Source organism: Labeo rohita, chromosome 6 (assembly GCF_022985175.1).
Source record: "Labeo rohita strain BAU-BD-2019 chromosome 6, IGBB_LRoh.1.0, whole genome shotgun sequence".
Taxonomy (NCBI): domain Eukaryota; kingdom Metazoa; phylum Chordata; class Actinopteri; order Cypriniformes; family Cyprinidae; genus Labeo; species Labeo rohita.
In genome coordinates this window covers 16,753,477-16,774,525 of record NC_066874.1, presented here as the reverse complement: position 1 = coordinate 16,774,525, position 21,049 = coordinate 16,753,477, and the positions used below count along the sequence as shown (strand labels likewise).

Genomic DNA, 21,049 nt, shown 5'->3' with positions numbered 1-21,049 from the left:
CTATCGCAGTATGTTAATCCTATAAGCATGTATCCTGTCCACACTCCAGTCCAGTCTGTGGCGGTAATGCACCTACAAGTTGGTTTGCCAACCGCCATTAAGCACCAAAAAGAAGAAGAAGAAGAAGAAGAAGCTGATGACTAAAGGCGCGGTCACACTGCGCTTTTCGTTCCATTGACTTCCATTCATACGCATGCGAATTTCGCCGTGCGAAAAGTTTCGCATTTCGCTGCGTTGGAAAGTTCAAGTATGGTGAACTCTGACCTGCGAATTCGCATGACGTGAAAGCGAGCGACCAATAGAAGATCGAAACGTCATATCGTGACCTTTCTGTACAAAAAAAAGAAGATGGAGGAATCGCTAATTCTAGCAGTTTCACACCATCCTATTTTATATAATAAATCTCTAAAAGATTATAAAAATCAAATAAAAAGAGAAGCTGCTTGGTTCGCGGTTTCAGCGGAAACAGGAATAGATGGTACATTTGAACACCGAAATAAATAAATGAATGGAATTTATACGTAACGTTACGTAGTATGGAACGCCATTGGGGACAATACCTATTATATGAAACGCGTGAAATCTGGACGCATTAACACGCAAAGTTTGTACGCGTAAATACGAAGTATATGTTCGGGTGTCGCGTCAGACTGCACAACAGCCAATAGCGTTGCTCTGTTTAGGATTTAATTTGCATTTGTGATGGGATGGCACGTTGCTGTATACGTATATAAACATCAGACGACATTTCTTTTCGTGAGGGATGACGTGCTGTTAGGTAAGCAAATACCTATGCAAACGTCACACGTAACATTTGTTCGTGAATGAGATCATAATTTTACGTTGGCATGTACATAGGCAAGTGTAAAACTTTAGAGTCAATGATGCATTTATACGTTGGTTGTGATGTCAGTGCTGTGTCATCTCATCCTGTTTGTACTCATGCAGGTTAGAAATAATACAAATAATACAAATATCTTGAATGTATACTGTATGTCAGATAAAAATAATGTAATAACAACAATATATTGTAACAATCACAAATTTAACAATTATAACAATCAGGCAAATCCAAAAGCAGAAACAAAGCACCAGTAGCCTATGACAATTCACAAATCTTTATTCAACCTTTAAACCCAGACACAATCATACGACACATAAACATTACAGAATCACTACAACAGGCGGACCATGCAACGTAAACTGTGGGGCAGCCAGTCCAAGTCCAAGTGTAAATAGCAACAGTTGTGGATTCAGTAGAAATTTAGATGCTATTTACTTATAAATAGTGAGAGATAACGTTACTATTTGCTCCTCAGTATTGTTGTGCATTAAACATCCTGCAATATAACTGACAGTAAATCATTATATTTATAAAACAATATTAAAATCATGGCAACTTATTAAGATATTAAAGAGCGCTACCCCTAACCTTACCCTAAATGTAACTTTTATGAATTAAAATTAATTTTAAGTCAAATCATTTTATTGAAAACAAATGCATTTATTAACTGTAAAGTAATAAAAAAGCGCTGTCAGTGGGAATAGAACCCGGTCTCCCTTTACACGTTACGCCACAGAAACCGCTGACTAAAGAGGTGACTTTTTCCACATATAGGGTAACGTTAGACTGGCCTAGTGTATTTAGTTCTGCCAACAAGTAGGCTATTTGCAGTGGACACCTCGAATGTATTAATCAGAGGGGAAATGTGGTCGTTGGATCACCGAGACCACTCACTTTACCTACAGAACAAATTCCTTTAACGTTACAAAAGAATATAATGTTAATTCATGCAGTCATTGAGTGTATTTAATTATTGAACCTAAATTATCACCAGTTCAACTAAAGCAGAAAAATTAGTATGTCGCACATCAAATAAGACTTAGAAATATTACACGTTCAAAAATGTCATGTTTACACGACGAAAACGTTCGTCTAGAAACACGTAACAAAAATAGCCATTAGGGCCAAAACGTGTTGTACAAACGCGTTAACACGAAATTTTGTTACGTGTTAACGCATTGAACACGCAATTTTGTGCTGGCATTGAGCTTTAACACCATCTAGTGGTTGTTTTCTAATGAATTTTAATTTTTAAATTAATTTTACTTAGGTGTACATTTAATTACATTACAGCACATAAGCATTTTTTAATTATCTTATTTTTAATTGTATTTTTTATATTTCGTTTTTAATTACACAATTACACAAAAGGTTAATTACACATTTTTCAAAACAGTATTTTTTATGCATGCTTATACTGTCATTTTTAAGCCATATTGCTTTACTGACACATTAAAAAATAAATATATCCTGTTCTCATAATTCAACCGCTATCCATAAATATTTGTTAACCCTTTAACTTTCACCCCTAAATGGAGGTAATGAAAAAATTAGTTAACTTAAAATTCTTATTAGTAGACATCTAATAAATTGCCTCAAGCTGTTTTTTTTTTTTTTTTTTTTTTTTTTTTTTACACAGTCCATGGTAAATCTCAATTTAAATTCGGATAACTATTTCAGTTATTTTGCAATAATAAACATTCCTTTAACTTTATTAGTATCTTGGATACATCTCATAACCTTCAGTGTCCACAAAGTTAAATATATATATATATATATATATATATTTATATATTTTCTGTATAATATATATATATATATATATATATATATATATAGTTGAATGGCAATATATGTGCTATACAATGTCTTTTACTGACATATCAACTGTACAGTCATGCATGATGGATAATTATTATAAATAAACATTTCTGCATTTCTCTTATATTTTGCTATATTCCTGTTCTTTACCCTCTACCTATTTGCAACAACTTTATGGTTTTATCCCTACTTCCTTGATTGCTTGTTTGACCCTATTATCTGATGATTGACCAGTAACTACAGACACAGAGATGGGGCAGTATAGCTGTGGAAAGATTGCTCTCTCATCCCTTCCTTTTTATAGATTTATTCCCTATCAAAGTTAGCTCAACCACACAGTAGAGATATAAGTTAAAGGGATAAAAAGAGCCTTTTCATAACACCTTTACAATTTTTTTATGATGAAATAACTTTGTGCATTGTTTTGCAGAGCTTTTCAGTACATTCACACTCAAGACACCTTTTTCACATTTAATCACAATAAATAACATTATTACAGAGACTGTAACTGTTCTTAGTTGCTAAAATGTGTATTATATACAAGAAAAGAAGTGGTTCCAGCAACACACAAGTTTAGTTCCATTCTAGTTTGAAGTAGACTCAATACAAGTTCTTTGATGTTCTAAGTAAAAGGGGCAGAATACAACAGACTCCCTATGTACTGGTATGTGTGAGGGCCTAAGGCTCCCTCCAGGTACATGTCTGTGTGAAATGTATCAAGGTGGTGAAATTAGGGGTGCTGCGAGAAGCTGTCCTTGGGCTTTGGCTGTTTTCACCATTGCTGAAGATGGAGCAGGCAGTGCTGTAGACTTCAAGACCTCGTAGTCTTCAATCTTTTAATGAAAACAGAAGAGATGTATACCATTAGCTTGTGCGAATGAGCAGCTGATATAAATAAGGTCTTTATGTTGCTACCATGTCCTACATTTTGTCACCCCTTCTTAGAAGGGTTAAAGTACCTGACACACCACTGGGTAGAATTTGGAATACATTAGAATTATTTATCTAATACCTTCAAATTACATTAGATACACTAATTTCATGCTATAAAGCAATAACTATTAAACATTTAGTGCAATAATCAATGCCCCAGGATTGGTTATGTTTTTGTTACCAAATAAGTGAGATTTTTAACAACCATTAAGTATATTCATTTAATAATTGAACAAGTCATCAAACCCCTACTTTGATCCACATGTGACAAGGAGTGTCCTTACATTATATGGTGCATAGACATGTGAAAAATCATTTAAGGGCAAAGAAATTAATCAAAAGTGGCTTGTTTTAGTAATAACTGAAATCAGAATGAAATATAGTTTTAAATATAGGCCTAATAATGACATTTTAAAAAATGTAAAATCATAGATAAAAGTCGGATCAGCAAGGAATTTAAATAAATTGTAATATTAAAATACAGAACACGATACTATGCCATTAGCGTTATTCTTATTAAATTAATTAATTTTATCTAAAACACAGCTTTTTCATGAAATATTACCTTGTTATCCTCTTCATCTGGGCATGCCTGGTTGTTTCGTCTAGAAGTGCGGTCGCAGGATTATTCCTTAAGCCATTATCCCAGCAAAAAGTGTCTTCTGCTGCTTCTCCTTAAGCTGTTTTTTTGCTGTTCCGTGTGCTTTACCTTTCCGTCAATGTCCCTGGCACATGATGGCTGCTTAAGTAAACTTGCATGCTCAGCGTAGTACTTAGGTCACAACATCATGAATAATTCAAGTAAAACGAAGGGGTGATGTCACGTTGACATTGCCTGTCGTAACAGCTTGTAATCCTTCTTATTACTATTAATATGCTGATGCGCACCTTCGTATTATTGTTATTATTCATGAGATTGTGACTGAGCACTTACCTCATCTGACGCGCCTATCTTTAAGGAGGGGCAAAAAACTTTTGTCGGGAAGGGAAAAAGTATTATTGGAAGAAGAAGAAGAAGAAGAAGAATATATGCATATTATATACATGAATATATGAATATATGCATCTTTTGGCACGAATACAAATGTTTTTCACGACTAGAGGCTCTGGCTCGATCGCTTAGATTTTTATTCCTTAGCGGAACCAACTTAAAATATGTCATTTTTGGTCACATAGATAAGAATAAGACATTATTTCGAACTGTAAAAGGTTAACTTCTATTTGTGCACATTCACTATAAAAACAAAGACATGAACTTTGATAAAATAAAGAAAAGGTGTGGGCTTTCACCCTTCTCTGTTTCGCTTGTTGCGCGGTCACAAAAATGAACCAAAATTCAGTGTAGACTTGTCGCACAGTTTTTTATTTGGTTTTGGTAATGAATTGAAACATAAATTTAAAAACATATTTCGTTCAGAATAACTTATTTTATTCCTTTATACCTGTTATTTTATTCTGGTTCTTAAAATTTATGAGAATCTTGGCATTTCCATCCAGCTTTTTGTATGCAATTTCCCAAAATGTGCATAAAAAAAGGTGTGTGGAAACGCTTAGTTATTAGCAGTGGCGTAGCAAGTCAACCCCATGCCCATGTAAAACATTTGTACGGGCTCCAACGCGGTTAACTTGTTGATTTTTCTTAAGTACATGACGTTACGTGAGTTACGTGCAGTTTTATTTAGGTATAAATGCTTGGAAATAATATTTAACGTTTTTCAAGTCCATTCATTATTTGTAGCACGCAAGTCTCAGCCTTTAAATATCAATTTTATGATAAAATATAAACAACAATTGTGTTTTTAAGCTCTTTAATTTGTAGTTGAGATAACTATATTCGCCTCAGATCAAACGGCATGTATCTTTTCCATTTTAATATTTGAAGCACGAAAAAAACATGAAAAAAATATTTGAATGCATTTAAAAAGTTAATAAGCACCATGTCTAATGAAATCCATCAATCAGAGTTTTAAAAAAGCCAATAAAACATCTTGTGAAGTCATAATAATAGTAACTTAACATTTACCCCAAAAGCCAAAAGCCTATGACTTTGCCAACATAGTTTTATTTTGAATCAGCTAGTTAACGGACTTGAAGCCTACTTTTTATTTATTATATTTTATTTATTATATAGACAGGGGGACTTTTCACATTAACTTTACGCAATATAAAATGATTTTATTACGTGAATTCTTTCGTTTTAAAGTGGTAATTTAAAGCATTTCTGTAGATATATTTATCATGTTTGTGAGGCAAATATTCACTGAGTTTTTGTGAAGTGCTCCTCCTCAAGACAGAGATGTCAGAAAGCGCATGTTTAGCTATTTTACGAAAGCATAACATTTTGTTGATATTGTGAGTGCACACAAATAAAAGTAGACATTTTGCAGTTCCGAAAAATGCAAGTGAATGCGCTGGTGCTTCCATGTTCTGCAAAACCGCTTTAGCTTCCACTCTCCCAAATTATTAGACATGCGTCTAACAGCACACGTTTGGTTAAATGTTTAAATTAATATTGTAAAAAGCATCAAGTGTTTTATGTCTATAGATCTATAGATATATGTTATGGCGCATCAACTTTCACTCCTACCATTTTGTTGTTGTTTTTTAAATGTTATCCTGCTTCTCACACTCTTAAAGTTCCACCCTGTTAGACTAAGGAGATGTTTGGGCAAAAAAAAAAAAAAAAAGAAAAAGAAAAAGAAAAAGAAAACATATAAAATGTTTATTTGTACAAGGTTAGAGAGCTAAATGATGAAGAGTTTAAAAACTTGACTCAAAGTTTTCCACCCTGTTAGATCTATAAACCTCAAAGGGTGGAAATTATAATAAATTGATTAAATATTATTTATTGTATATTGCATTAATGTTTGTGTATTATATACAGTGAGGAAAAAAAATGTTTGATCCCTTAATGATTTTGTTTATGTTTGCTCACTGACAAAGAAATGATCATTCTATAATTTTAATGGTAGGTTTACCTGAACACTGAGAGACAGAATAACAAAAAAAAAAAAAATGGATTTCAAGTTACACATTGATTTGTATTTTAATGAGTGAAATAAGTTTTTGACCTCTTGCAAAACATACTTGATGTCAAAACCCTTGTTGGCAATCACAGAGGTCACAGACGTTTCTTGTAGTTGGCCACCAGGTTGCACACATCTCAGGAGGGATTTTGTCACACTCCTCTTTGCAGATCCTGTGAAAGTCATTAAGGTTTCAAGGCTGATGTTTGACAACTCAAACCTTCAGCTCCCTCCACAGATTTTCTATGGGAAATGATGCCAAAAAACAAAAAACAAACAAACAAACAAAAAAAAAAAAACAGGAAGGGGGCAAAAACTTCTGCATTGTAGATGTGTGTCAGATCCAAGTCATGTGCAGCAGCAGGTCTTAAAGTCACAGCAAACAAAGTTAGCAAATTAAAGAACAAGGGTAACAGAAATAATTGTAGCTATAATATGGGTTAGTCTATTTTTAAATTAGAATCTGTGCAGTTAGGGCTGTAAAGTGTTTGAAACTTTATTTCTGTAGGGTGAAATCAACAAAAGTGGGACATCCATTAAAGTGGAACAAATAAGCTTTTGGTTTAGTGCTTATTTAAAAAAAAAAAAGACTGATAATAATGAGTGGTTTTGAAATGTTGCAATAACAGTACTTAATTTGAATATCAACATTTGATTAGTCAAAATCATAAGGTTGTGGTTACCACTCAAATGCTGGAAGGTCTGAGAAAGTACACGGTAGTGTCTGTGCATAGTTTAGGTCTATCAAAATTGTTAAGGTTTTTAATACAAACAGTATTGAATTATAATTCAAACTACAATATAAATTTATATTATTTGTTCATGTGATAATTCAGTTGTATGAAATGATGTGCAAGTTTCTTTGTTTTGTTTTTTTTTATTATTTATTTATTTATTGTATTATTGTATTGTGATGTGAAAGTTTCTTTGTTTTTTTATTTATTTATTTATTTATTGTATTATTAAGGAATATTAAGTTTTGTTACTGTCCCAGTGTACCTGAAAATGTTGGGACAGTAGCATTCAGCTAAAGTGACTAAACTAAAAGATAAAACATTGCTTAATGTGAGAAAGTCTCTGTAAACAAGGGCATCCCTGTCTTTTATGATTGTTTGTTAATGTAGTTAATCCAATTACAGCATCTTATTTTAATAAATTATAAATATATACTTTATATGTCTGTCCTGTCTAAACTGTAATTATTTCTGTAGCCACCAGAACAGAGAATTGTTTTGGCGCTTGTCATCGTGATTGATTGTGATAAGAAACCACTTGGCTTTCTTTGTGTCCCCGCTCCAAAGAAAAGTTTTGTTTTGTTTTGAAGCAATATTGTATAGGTGCAGTTCCAGACATTACAGATTGTAAACAATGCACGACAGTGATAGAGAGCTCATCCACTGTTAGAACTTATTAACACTGGTGTTCCACCCTGTTAGACAAGTTCTTTTAAATTACAATTTAACAGCAACATTAAATAGTTGGCATACTTTTGTCTTATTTTGTGAGGTGAGGAGTATTAACAGCATATATTTTTGAGCAATTTTTTATTATTATTAATATCCTGTTGGCAAAAATGGGCACAAAAAGTACCTGTTCTTAATAATTAAGACATATTCTATTCATCAATAATTGTTTTGTTATTGTTTCAAGAATAAAAAAAAATATATATATATATTATTATGGCATACAGGGCATATACCATCCAAGAAAAGCTCATGATTGTTTAACATTTACATTATTAACATTTTGTGATAACTATGTATATGTCCCAAACAGTGTGGAATACTTTCACAGCCAGTGTCTGAACAATCTACCTATAATTATTATTTTTGGCCAATATGTATTCCTAATAGATAAACACGTCATCTATTTTAGTTGAATGCTAAATACATAAATTTTCCCAAAAATTATGAAGCCAAAATGTTACTGGATACCAGGAATGACCCAGTAGTGTTTTATAGGGCAAAGTATAAAAGTATCTCCAATCCATCATCCTTCATAATTACATCATTCATGTAACACAAAATACATTTGAGTCAGACAGGCCTGATCTTTTAATTCTGTCACAGATTATAAACAGTGAACAGCGTAATTATGCATGCAATGAAGCTCACTCTGGACCATATATGCAATCTTTTGTGCCAGTGATGAAGTAAACTGAATGCTTTTTTACACATTTATATTAATTATACCATATCATAAATGTACACAAAGTACACAAATTACATGACATCGTTATACAGAAGATTAAAAAAGGTAATAAGCTGCACTGTTTGCATTCCATTGCTTGGCTGCATGGGTTTGTGCCCCCTTGGCATGACTGTGAAAAATACAAAAAAATACTAAAAGTACAAACACAACAACTTTAAACATGTAATAACTTCTATATATAAACATTTAGCCCTTTATAGCAAACATTTATAGCAAAATGAATGTATTTAAAAAGTGTACACAGATAAAGGTAATCTGAATAAAGTTTATCTGAATAATGATCTGTGATGATAATAAGTGATGAAGATTTTAATTATTTTATTAATAAATATTATGAAGAAAATGAATGAATGAAATAAAAAAAATTAAATTCTTAATTGAATAATAATAATATAATAATATTTTTATGTACATTTTTAAATAAAGACAAATAAATTTAACATGTAAATAAATAAATCAATCAATAAATAAATGTGTGTTGGTGTGCTTGAACAGAACAGAACGCCACACCAATAGGTGGTGCTAAAGCTCCAAAGTGTAACGCGTAAATTACGCGTTAACATATGTACAACACGTTTTGGCCCTTATGGCCTTCCATACTGATTTCACGCGTTTCATATAATAGGTATTGTCCCCAATGGCGTTCCATACAAATGGAAAACCTTGGCGCGTGACGTCATATCCTGCTCCCGCTCATATTCGCAGCGGCAAAGTCTAGTGTGAGCGCGAATGGGACCATAGCTAAGGAATGATTTACTAGCCGTTGTCAATATTTTCTCCCTGTTGTTCTGCCTTTTTTTTTTTTTTTTTTTTTTTTTTTTTTTTTAAAACAGTGTTTTTAAGAGTCATGTCTTGCAGAAGAGGAGCTTTAATTGTTCTGGAGGGAGTAGACAGAGCCGGGAAAACTACGCAATGTCACAAACTTGTGCAGGCTTTACAGCAGAGCGGACGAGCTGCAGAAATGATGCGATTTCCAGGTCAGATTACTTCACTCCTCTTTTGCTATCCCATGTAAATTATTTTGTGAAGCCTTACCTAGACGGAATCTCATTCTAACATATTAAAATGATAGTGAAGCGTTCTGTAGTATTTCTAAAACCAAAACAAAAAAGTGAGCATTCTATCTAGACTAACGGTACATACAAAACATAATGGAAAATAATAGTAGATATAATTTTGCCTGGGTCTTAGTGCCATGAAGAAGGCTGTGATTTGGCAGCCACTGTTTGTATATTTTTTGCACTAAGAGCGAACTGTTTTTTATACAGACAGAACTACTAAAATTGGTAAGCTGATCAGTTCATACCTGGAGAAGAAGAGTAATCTGGAGGATCATACTGTTCACCTGCTGTTTTCTGCAAACCGATGGGAAATGGTGTAGGTTTTTTCTCCAGAGTTTATGTCGACATTTATTCAGCGCAGTGCACGAACGGGAAAGCCTTTTTATTTATCATTCAGGTGGATCAACCCAACTATCAGTCAACCAGTCAGTCTGTTTTCTTTCTTCAGGCCTCTGATTAAACAGAAGTTGGAACAAGGAATCAATCTAGTGGTGGACCGCTATGCGTTTTCTGGAGTTGCTTTCACTAGTGCCAAGCCTGTGAGTGTTACTGTTAATGTTACTCCAATACAATGAATTAGTATTAAAGCTGCAGCCCCTAACTTTTTGCATTGAAAATGTATATAATAAGCGAGTACATCATGATTAAATTTTCCAAACCGTGTTTTTGGAGTATCCTAAATCACTACTGTACACCAATAATACATTTGTATATTCGGACTATTTTAGACTGGTTCTTGCAGGAACCGCTGCGGAGTAACCCAGTACCTGCGTGATTCGTCATAGACATAAACAGAAAAGTAGCTCCGCCTACAATGTTCTTCCGCAAGACGCACGCAGTTCTGATTATTAACCGCTAGAGCGCCGAAAGCTATGGACTGCAGCTTTAAATAAAGAAATGTTAATAGTAAAACGAATATTTTTATTCCGCAAAGATGCATTAAATTGGTCAAATGTGACAGTAAAAAGTTTTGTTAATATTATGTAAATTAACAGTATACATATTTTATTAAATGCTGTTATTTTGAACTTAATCATCACACATCTGAATAGAAAGTTTTTTGTTTTTGTTGCAGTGACATTAATTTAGTTGTTTTCTGTGTATATGTTCAGGGCTTCTCTCTGGAGTGGTGCATGAATCCAGATGTGGGACTTCCAAAACCGGACCTGGTGATGTTTTTGCAGCTCAATCCCAATATGGCAGCAAACCGTGGAGAATATGGAATTGAACGGTATGAGACGAGCGCTTTCCAACGCACAGTTCATCAAAGATTTGAACAGCTCATGCAGGATTCCTCAGTCAACTGGAAGGTGGTTTATTTTATTTTGTAAATCTAATTATTGTAACTTACAGTATGTATCTAAGTTAGTTGTTAATTTCTATCTTTCGTCTTTCCTTCTCTAGGTAATCGATGCTGCAAGGACCATAGAAGAGGTGCACAAAGATATTAAGCTTTTGAGTGAAGACATCATCAGTTTAGCCGAGAATCAGCCAGTCGGAGAGCTGTGGAGGTGAACGGATCACTGGCTCTGAAAGCTTTTTTTTTTATATACATTTTACTATGTTCTTTTTGTCACTATGTGAAATAGTACAAAAAGTAGGTAATTATTGTTTTAATTTTTTTAATGATTAAATAAATATTCATAAAATAAACCTGTGTACAGAGATTTGAAACATCAAGACAAAATCATACTTGTATAATTACACAAGCCATCCTACCCAATCTGCAAATGCCCAACCTTCCTTGGTTGTCATTTACAATTTCATACAGGTCCAAAATTTCACTGATTTTCATTGGTTGAGAGTAAATGCTAAATCATATTTGATTAGCAGGTCTCTTGACCAAAACCATAAAATGTGTTATGGCAAATGTGTGTTTTAAGTTAAGGGGGTAAAAAGGCACCATATCACTTAAAAAAATCAATGTATAGTGTTAAGACTCAATATGGATACACATAAATGCGACTAAGTACATACATACTGATGATCCTGAGTGCCTGTGACCATGACACCTGACCTCGGCTCATTCAGGGTGACACAGAGCAGTCAGTGTAGCTGTTTAAGAAGAAAGCTGTGTGTTTGACGCAGGTGACGATGCCACAGTGGCTTTGGACGTCAATGGTATTCTTCTCTTTCCTCTGAGGAGGCTCTACCACAGAATTTTTGAAAGTCTGGCAAATGCAGCCGTTCTTCACAAAGACAGGATTTCAAATTCTTCATCCTCAGAATCAAAGAAGCGTTCGAGCCGGTCTGAATCTGAGAAGTCTGTAGAGGAAAAATAAAATATAATGGTGTGTATTAATAAATGTATCTCTTTGTGAACTCTCTTAGAATTCTGGATCTATGAGGCAGCAGTATAAGAGATTACCTGGAGTGAGATTAAGTACATCTGCGGTAATTAGATGAGATGGCTGACTGTCTACCAGTTCAAACATTGGAAGACCTCTACAGTTTGAAACCTGTACAAGGGAAAAACCACAGTGAAGAGTGAACCAAAGGTACAAACATAAAGGCTACCAAAAGTTAAAAAGTAATTAAGTACCTTACGAATCTGTGCACACCAGTCATCAAAATCATCCTCTGTTTGACAGAAGAAGCCCTGATGGACAAAATTTTGTATGGATGATACTATTAAATCAAAGGAAATTACAATTTCTAACAACAGTAATATAACAATAATATTTTTCATCAAGACAAGCAAGCATGTTTTACTCTTGATTTTTATTCAACTGTTACTGTGGGGGAAATGAAATTAAATAATCCAATTTTTCTCTATGCATTAACTTTAACAATACTGTAAAATACAGTACAGCTGTATAATGTGATTCAGTTACTTCTTGAAAATAGGGCTCTATGTTTTCCCACTGATGTGATCATGCACATTTATATGTATTGTGATCATGATTTACTATATGAGCCAGAGTCTTAATAATACATACTTGTATGCACATTGGGGTCGGTTGTGTTTAACAGTTAATGCACTTTGAACAAACATCAACAAAAAATGAACAACTATTTTAATTAACTAACATTAACAAAGATTGATTAATAGTGTATTAAATGTATTGTTCATGTTAGTTAATACATTATTGTTAACAAATAACACCTTACTGTAAAGTGTTACAGATTTGTAAAATCATTTTTGAAAGAATATTTAAGGAAGAAAAGTCTCACCAAGGCTGCATTTTTGTGGTTAAAAACAGTAATATGAGGTAATATTATTACAATTTAAAATAACAAAATTGTCATTATTTTAAGGGGAGACACTGCAGGCAAAAACATAGTTTTTCATGCACCTGTCAAGTTTGAGATTGAGCTTTTTGGCTTTTCATAAAGTGTTTTTTCAGACAGTGAAAAAAAATCCAAAAGATACTGTTTCTTTTATAGCAATTTATCAATAGACAACTGTCAATAGATTTCAATTACAATACATATTTTTAAAGGCCGTTTTCTTAAAATGAGTTTTTTTCATTTTAAATGAGCCATAAATCTCTACTTCAGTAGGACTTACATGCACCAAACTTTACATTTTTATTCCTGTCTATATCCTGAAGGTTTTCATGGAGGGATTTATTCATATATAATTAGCTTGATCTTATACAATGTTTTATTCTCCAAAAACAGTAAAAAAAAATTGTTTTCTGAATTATGGAGTGACAAAATGAGATACTGAAAATTCCCTCTGTAAAAACTTTGACTCTGTCAAAAAAAAAATTGAACAAGCTGACGTCATCCAGTGTTTAGATTTTTGTACTAGGATTTTATGCAAATTAGCGCATATTTTATGAAATATTGCATCATTTGCATAGTTACACCTAACATTTTAGAAAACTTGTAATACAAAAAATGTTTGCAATTATCAATGTAATCAATCAACTGGGTAAGTAAAGTGATAACTATTAGTTATTTTTTAAGTCTACTTCCAGAACAAAGATTTACAGAAAATGTACTCACCCCCTTGTCATCCAAGATGTTCATGTTTTTCTTTCTTCAGTCGTAAAGAAAGTGTTTTTTGAGGAAAACATTACAGGATTTTTTTTTTTTTTTTTTCCATATATAATGGACTGCTATGGTGTCCCGAGTTTGAACTTCCAAAATGCGGTTATAAACAATCCCAGCCGAGGAAGAAGGGTCTTGCCTAACAAAACGATCTATTTTCATAAAAATAATAGAATTTATATACTTTCAAATCTCAAACACTCGTCTTGTCTTACTCTGCCTGGACTCTTCCGGTTCATGTCAGTAAGGGTATGCTGAAAAACTCTCATCTCATGTTCTCCCTCAACTTCAAAATCGTTCTATATCTCTGTTTTACCTTTTTTGCTAAGGATGTTTGATCTTCTTTGCATGTTCACTTTGCAAAGACTGGATCGGTACTTCTGCAGCGATATAGGATGATTTTGAAATTATTTTTGAAGTTGAGGGAGAAAATACGATTGGAGTTTTTCAAGGAGAGCAAGACAAGAACATTAAGTAGTATTTAAATTGTGTTTTTTTAAATTAAAATAACTGATCGTTTCACTAGATAAGACCCTTCTTTCTTGGTTTACAACCGCATTTGGGATCGTTTGAAGCTGCATTTAAACTGCATTTTGGAAGTTCAAACTCTGGGGACCATATCAGTCTATTATATGGAGAAAAATCTTGAAATGTTTTCCTCAAAAAACAATTTCTTTTACGACTAAAAGTGACGAGGGGGTGAGTACATTATCTGTAATTGTTGTTCTGGAATTGGACTTCTCCTTTAATATTTTTGTGGACATAATGATACATTTTTTCTGGATTCTTTAATAAATAAAAAAAAATAAATAAAATAACAGAATCTGTTTGAATTTTTTTTTGTTACATTATAAATAAATTAACTGTCATTTTTGATCAATTGAATCCATTCTTGCTAAATAAAAGTGGTACTCTATATTATTTTGACACAGGCATCATATTTTAGGGAATGTGACTATTTTCACTAATTATGTTCACTTAATCAACAAATCTGAAATTTCATTTATCACCGACAATTGTGTGTAAAACACATCAACATCTTAAGACCATTCAAAGTGAAAAATACATTTTGGCTTATGTGGAATTAAAAGGGGTTGCTCATTTGAGGACTACTAGGTAGATGTAAATGATACTGAACTGAATAATTTTTGTCTTCTACATTAAGTTCTACTTACAGCAGCAATGGAGGGGTCAAGCTCACAGATGTGCATTCGGCAGGGAGGGTGCTGGCAGTGGTAGGAGTCATCAGGGAACTGACCATCCTCGTTTGGGTCCACAGCTGGTTGAGTGGTATGGGGGTCTAGAAAAATAAGCTCATCACCTGCAGGGTGCATCAATAAGAAAAGACAGTGTTTGGGTCGAACAGTCTTTTAGCATGCAATGTTTTTGTTCTTACCTTCGTGTTAAAGAATAAGGTGGATAGGTTTAGCTTGAAGAACACTGCTTACCTACGAAGCCAATGAAGTAGTGAGCGCTGTTTGGCTTTCCACCTATTACTCCTAAAGACTGAGGCATCATGAAGCATTGCTGTGGATAAGACATGAGAATAAAGTCCAACTTGCAGCAAACTTGAATAGGCGATCATTAAAGTGACTTACTGTCTGATCTTAACAGACAGACGTTGAGTGTTTCCATCTATTCATATGCCAGATAATGTTATAGATTTACCTTGAGTGGTTCAATATAGGCTTCGTTGATGTCACTGAGGCCCAGTCTTAGTGGAATGAGCAGAACAAGGGGTTTCCACAGAGCCGTCTCCTCTTCTGCCAAAGCACAAGCCCCCTCCAGATCGCCATTCATTTCCCGAGGCTCTTCAGAAATCGCACATGCACCCCTGTCGAAATCCAGCCACGGCATACACAACCTCTCTACAGAAAGCCAATACAAAAAAAGTAAAACATGAAATCATTTACCACTACAGCCTTAAAAGGAAAAAAAATTAAGCCTGCAAAATTTATTTTCTTAAAATTTAATCTTAAGTCACTTTTGGCTAGTTATAAAAGTCAGCAGATATGTTTAAATGTGCAGCTATAATTGAGCTACAGTCCCCATCTCTCTCAACACATGACACAATGTGTAATATATCTGAAAGATTAAACACACGCTGCACATGACCTTTGTCTTTTGAAACAAGTGCACAATGTCAAGCTGAGCTACTATAACATGATCTACATCTGACTTCGCAAAAACCAAACTGGCATGATTTCCGTTCAGTTAACAAATTATTGTTTTGCTCCTAAAATAACACTTAAAGTAGAAGCCACTGATAATCATATCCATGGGGCAATGATCTTTGAGCCGTTGCACAATAAGGATTTTTGGAAGGGTTACAAATAGCAAAATGTCACTTGAGGATGCTACAAAGACATAAAAGACCCTTTTGCTATTATTAAACCAAAATTAAATTTTCTACCTCAAACTCGACTGTGTAATTTGATGTGCTTTTTAGCAGCAAGTACTGGCAATCTCCTTAGGACTGATGAATGCTGCATAACACCTGGAGATTTTGGATGAAAACCTACTCCCTTTTGCCAGAAACTACAAACTGAGGACATTTTTGTAGGACAACAACCTAAAGCACACAGCCAGAGTAACACTGAAGTGGCTTAAAATGAAGAAACTGATGCCCTTGAGTGGCTTAGTCAGAGTCTTGACCTCAATCTCATCATACATCTCTGCAAGAATGAACTGCTTCACTTTTAGCGGTTTTGCAAGAAGGAATGCACTAATAATGTTCCATCACATTGTGCAAAATTAAAAGCGATCTAAGGTTTAGATTTGTAATATCTCTGAATGTGGTTCAGCAAAGTACTAAAGAAATGTATGGAAGCCTGTTTTTACCACAGAATTTAAAAAGTAATTGCAACTTTTTCTCACATTTCTGACTTTTTTTCTCACAAATGTGAGTTTACAACTTGACTTTTTTTTCTCAGAATGATGTGATGTGAACTCTTAAGACAGCACTGTGAGATATAAACTTGCAATTCTTTCTCAGAATTGTGTGATATAAATTCACAAATTTTGAGGGGATAAAAATACTGGCTATTTTCTTACAACTGCAAGTTTATATCTCACAATTCTGACTTTAAAACTCTCAATTTTGTGTTATATAGTCAGAATTGCAAGTTTATATCTTACAAATCTGACTGTATGACTTGCAAATCCAAGGTTATATCTTGGAATTCTAAGAAAACAAAAAGTCAGAATTGCAAGCTTATATCTTGCAAAACTGACATTATAACGTGCAAATGCAGGTTTATATCTGGCAATTCTGAGAAAATGCAAATGCGAGTTTATATCTTGCAGTTATGAGAAAAAGTCAGAATTGTGAGTTTATATCTTACAAATTTGACTTTCATAATTCAGAAATGCAAGTTTATATTCTTGCAAATCAGAATTGCTAGAAAAAAAAAGGCAGAATAGTGAGATAAAAATTCGCAGTTGCCTTTTTCTATTCTATTTAGTCGCAGAAACAGGGTTCCATAAAAAGGGGATAAATATTTGCTGATTAATTAACATTAATTAATTAACTGCAATAAATAAATGAAGACATTTTGAGCAATTTTGAATTTAATTCTATTTCAGGAACAAAAAACTGAGACATCTATCAAAATCTTTTCTTTTATGATCCATTAAACAAAGAAAGGTTTGGAACAACATGAGGGTGAATAAATAATGACAGAATTCATTTTTTTGAGTGAACCGTCCCTTTAAATATACTGGCTAATTTTACCTCACTTTTGGCTACTAATAAGAGTGAAGTATAGCCTGTTCAAATCTGTTCCCAAAATTCCACAAATTCCCTTTAAATCACAGAAAAAGCAAAGGCAAATTTCTGCAGTTCCCATCCAGCCCTACTTAAAGGGATAGTTCACCCAAAAATAAAAATTCTGTCATTAATTACTCACCCTCATGTTGTTCCGAACCGGTAAGACCTTCGCTAATTTTTGGAACATAAATTAGGATATTTTTGATGAAATCCAAGCACTTTCTGACCCTGCATAGACAGTAATGCAACTACTATGTTCAAGGCCCAGAAAGATAGTAAGAACAACATTAAAATAGTCCATGTGTCATCAGTGGTTCAACCTTAATTTTATGAAACTACGAGAATAAGTTAAATAATGACTTCATTTAACAATTTTTGGGTGAACTATCCCTTTAAGAGACATTATGAAAGAACTCACTGATTTCCTCTATGACCACAGTATTGTCCATAGCTACATGAACTGCCAGTCGGCTCCAGGAGTCAAAAACTGCCAGTTTCCTAGATGGACACAAAGTTTAGATGATTTTATGCAAAGACAGTAAAGCAAAAGTAGTTTATTTCAGGAATACTGAGCTTTAATAACATTTTTTCCAGTTATTTGCCAGTTAAAATTACAAAAAACAATAGATGATTATTCTAATAATACTAAATGTTGAGTTTGAGTTGGTCAACTTACTTGAGTACCTGTGCCACTGTATTTGGACCATACCATTGCCCTATAGACTTGCCTTCACCAACACCCATTTGAGCTGAAGAAAACAACAAGTAATGTCGATACAGTATACAGAATACTTTCCATCAAAAGAATAACTTGAACACTATTCCTATAATATTCAGGCAGCAGGTAGATGAAGAGTAGTACCTATTTGATGGATGGAATAATAGCTGTCCTTCTTGTCAATGAAGGCATTGAGAATGCTGATATATTCTGGTCTCTGCCGCTGACCTGGACTCCATCTCCAGTCTAATAAAAATACAACCATCTCAGACAACAGCAGACGTCATAACCACCAACATCGTAACACAGGTTTGTAGTAGTCTTACCTCTACCTAGATGCCTGCAGATCAAGGCCTGCCCAAGAATCATCTGTCCACATCGAAGCATGCAGCCCCAGCCGGTGTCTGAAGTGGGCCCAGTGCCACCTGTAACATCACATCCGTTATCTGTAAAACTAAACAGACTATCAGGATGAATAATTAAATGCATTCCTAAAGCAGTACGATCAGGATTGATGACTCTGTCTCTTACCAATTGGCTGGAAGTTCTTTCTGTACGTGAGCCACAAACGTGAAGTTACGTCTGCCAGGATCTCATCCTTCTCTGAGACATGAATCATGATCACATCATGAAACAAGAACTAAAAACAACAGCACAAAACCTACGATGTCTCCCACTTCATTACCTGTTAGAGCACTGAACTGCTGTCCCAAAATCCAGACAGGCTCCGAGGTCTCTGGGAAATCTTCGATCTCTCCAAAGCGCAATGAGTCGTATGTGAGAGTAGCTGTTGAAAGAAAAGACAGTGACCAACTGGAAATTCAATAACGTCGTTTCGACATCGTTTTTTAAGTAGGCTTAGCCATCTATCTGTCATTACTTAAACTTTCTACTTATAATTATTCCAACATATATTTTTTTTTTTTGCAACAATGTTTTTTGAGAAAGATACACATCTGTCCAATGCAATTCAAGATACGGTTTCATAAACATTTTAAATATTTTAAGATTTATAAGCTATTTTTAATTATAAACAAATTTGAATTAATAATAACTAATACTAATTTATAAATTAACTTTAACCTGAATTAACAGTAATTTATTGTTGTTCCCTAGTCCAATAACTAATATTAACAAACTGAAGGTTATTTCAAAACGGTACCTGATTTTTTTACCAATTTTACTGCCTTTATACCGCGGTATCCGTTACTTCACGGTGGCCCACAAGTTTCACTCTTTTTAAAACGCTACAAAATTGTTAATTCTAATGGCTGTCATACACCAAAGGCTTAAAGACATGACACAGTTTGTAAAAGTCCCTAACCTATATGTTATTGGCAAACAGAAACTGATAAATGGACAAGCATTTACAGCTAAACGGTATCATTTGTGCGCTGGAACGCTCATGTGATGTCCAAAAAATGCTTAAGGTAGGCAGCTGATTAGACTCTAATAAAACATAGCCTATACAGCCTACAGTTTACACGTATGGACGTAGCATTTTGGTGCAATGACATCTAGAAGACAAAACTGTGTCCACCCCTCATCTGACAGCAGACTGTTGTGTTTTACTGTCCAGTTGGCAGCAGTTGGGACATCTATGTACCATATTTAACGACAAATTCCCAAACTGTAGAGGCCGCCTCTCCAATAACAGGCGCGTACTTGGTTGACGATAGAAGAATTTTGCTTTTTAACAATTTCATGACATCTGCACAGATAAGCAAAATGTAAAGGAATTGTTTTGCTGCGGTTTTCTTACCTGCATCCATCCCGACAGTGATTCAGCCTATCTTGTTTGTTGAGTGTTCCTTACACTGCATTGACCAATAGGAAATCAATTCCGCTTTGCTCAGCATGCGTCATTTCTGCGATAACCAATTAAATCGCTTTAATGCATCCGGTGGTCTTTTTTGACAAATAGCATTTCTCCAAAGGCGGGACATGTTGTTCTCTCAGGGAAGTGGATGTAAACAAGCTAGAGTAATTTATTGAGCAATCCCACAATAAACAGAGCGGATTGTAGTACTACATAAATGCACTTAATGCAGATCGGTATTTTTGGTTAGAAACGTTTTGTTGTGAGGATATTTACTATTAAACGTCGGGAACGACGTAAACAACTTTGATAGTGTATGATCTGTCTAAATATGCCATTTCTGACATGTTCTGACATGTATGTTGGTCTTGTTGTTGTTGTGTAAAACTACAGGTATAGTCAACTAACTAATATACATGCAATATTAAAATCCCAGTCCTGAGCCGTGCTGTAGTCAGTAACTAAACTGCTTGTAATACAATTTTTATTTATCCTTCAGTCATGCCAGAAGAGTGTAAATTCAGACAGATTGGACAGTCCACTTTATTTGTCCTTGATTATTTAAATTAACCCTCTTTATAAAGGTTAAAGGTACGACGGCGTTTTAGTGCCACGTTAAAACAATGATTGACTTAATTCTCAAAATATTTCGACTTTATTCTCCTAATTTTGTATTTTATTCTCAAATTACATTACCAGTCAAACGTTTTTGAACAGTAAGATTTTTAATGTTTTTTTAAGAATTCTCTTCTGCTCACCAAGCCTGCATTTGTTTGATCCAAAATACAGCTAAAGCTGTAATATTTTGAAAGATTTTATATTTAATTATTATAACTGCTTTCTGTTTG

The 21,049-nt window shown here is 34.0% G+C and overlaps 2 protein-coding genes across 6 annotated transcripts; one reads left to right on the top strand and one right to left on the bottom strand.

Moving 5' to 3' along the window:
* The first annotated feature begins 547 nt into the window (after positions 1-547).
* dtymk (deoxythymidylate kinase (thymidylate kinase)) lies at positions 548-12,844 on the top strand. Of its 3 annotated transcripts, XM_051111669.1 has the most exons (7): positions 548-778; positions 9,669-9,812; positions 10,104-10,212; positions 10,345-10,435; positions 11,009-11,206; positions 11,301-11,407; positions 12,228-12,844. In XM_051111669.1, exons 1-7 carry the CDS (start codon positions 703-705, stop codon positions 12,241-12,243), a joined length of 741 nt encoding a protein of 246 aa, XP_050967626.1. In that variant the 5' UTR covers positions 548-702; the 3' UTR covers positions 12,244-12,844. The 3 variants fall into 3 exon arrangements, with proteins under 3 accessions (XP_050967626.1, XP_050967627.1, XP_050967629.1); XM_051111670.1 differs by lacking the exon at positions 12,228-12,844 and having other exon boundaries at positions 11,301-11,411; XM_051111672.1 differs by lacking the exon at positions 548-778 and having other exon boundaries at positions 6,297-9,812.
* On the bottom strand, positions 11,434-20,203 carry atg4b (autophagy related 4B, cysteine peptidase). Of its 3 annotated transcripts, none has more exons than XM_051111666.1 (13): positions 20,145-20,203; positions 19,068-19,169; positions 18,914-18,985; positions 18,709-18,807; positions 18,527-18,628; positions 18,341-18,413; positions 18,083-18,162; positions 15,564-15,763; positions 15,344-15,422; positions 15,071-15,216; positions 12,439-12,495; positions 12,265-12,355; positions 11,434-12,161 (listed from the first exon to the last, which is right to left on the bottom strand). In XM_051111666.1, exons 1-13 carry the CDS (start codon positions 20,152-20,154, stop codon positions 12,088-12,090), a joined length of 1,185 nt encoding a protein of 394 aa, XP_050967623.1. In that variant the 5' UTR covers positions 20,155-20,203; the 3' UTR covers positions 11,434-12,087. The 3 variants fall into 3 exon arrangements, with proteins under 3 accessions (XP_050967623.1, XP_050967622.1, XP_050967624.1); XM_051111665.1 differs by lacking the exon at positions 20,145-20,203 and adding an exon at positions 19,989-20,115; XM_051111667.1 differs by lacking the exon at positions 20,145-20,203 and having other exon boundaries at positions 18,709-18,836; positions 19,068-19,084.
* Between the last annotated feature and the right edge of the window lie 846 nt (positions 20,204-21,049).

Coding starts and splice junctions, on each gene's coding strand:
- dtymk (XM_051111669.1), top strand. CDS start 703: ATGGGATGGCACGTTGCTGTATACGTATATAAACATCAGACGACATTT. Junction 10,436..11,008: donor CTTTCACTAGTGCCAAGCCT/GTGAGTGTTACT, acceptor GTATATGTTCAG/GGCTTCTCTCTGGAGTGGTG. Junction 11,207..11,300: donor ATTCCTCAGTCAACTGGAAG/GTGGTTTATTTT, acceptor TTCCTTCTCTAG/GTAATCGATGCTGCAAGGAC.
- atg4b (XM_051111665.1), bottom strand. CDS start 20,088: ATGAAATTGTTAAAAAGCAAAATTCTTCTATCGTCAACCAAGTACGCG. Junction 15,764..18,082: donor TGTGGTCATAGAGGAAATCA/GTGAGTTCTTTC, acceptor GGCTTTCTGTAG/AGAGGTTGTGTATGCCGTGG. Junction 12,356..12,438: donor GGTGTGCACAGATTCGTAAG/GTACTTAATTAC, acceptor TCCCTTGTACAG/GTTTCAAACTGTAGAGGTCT.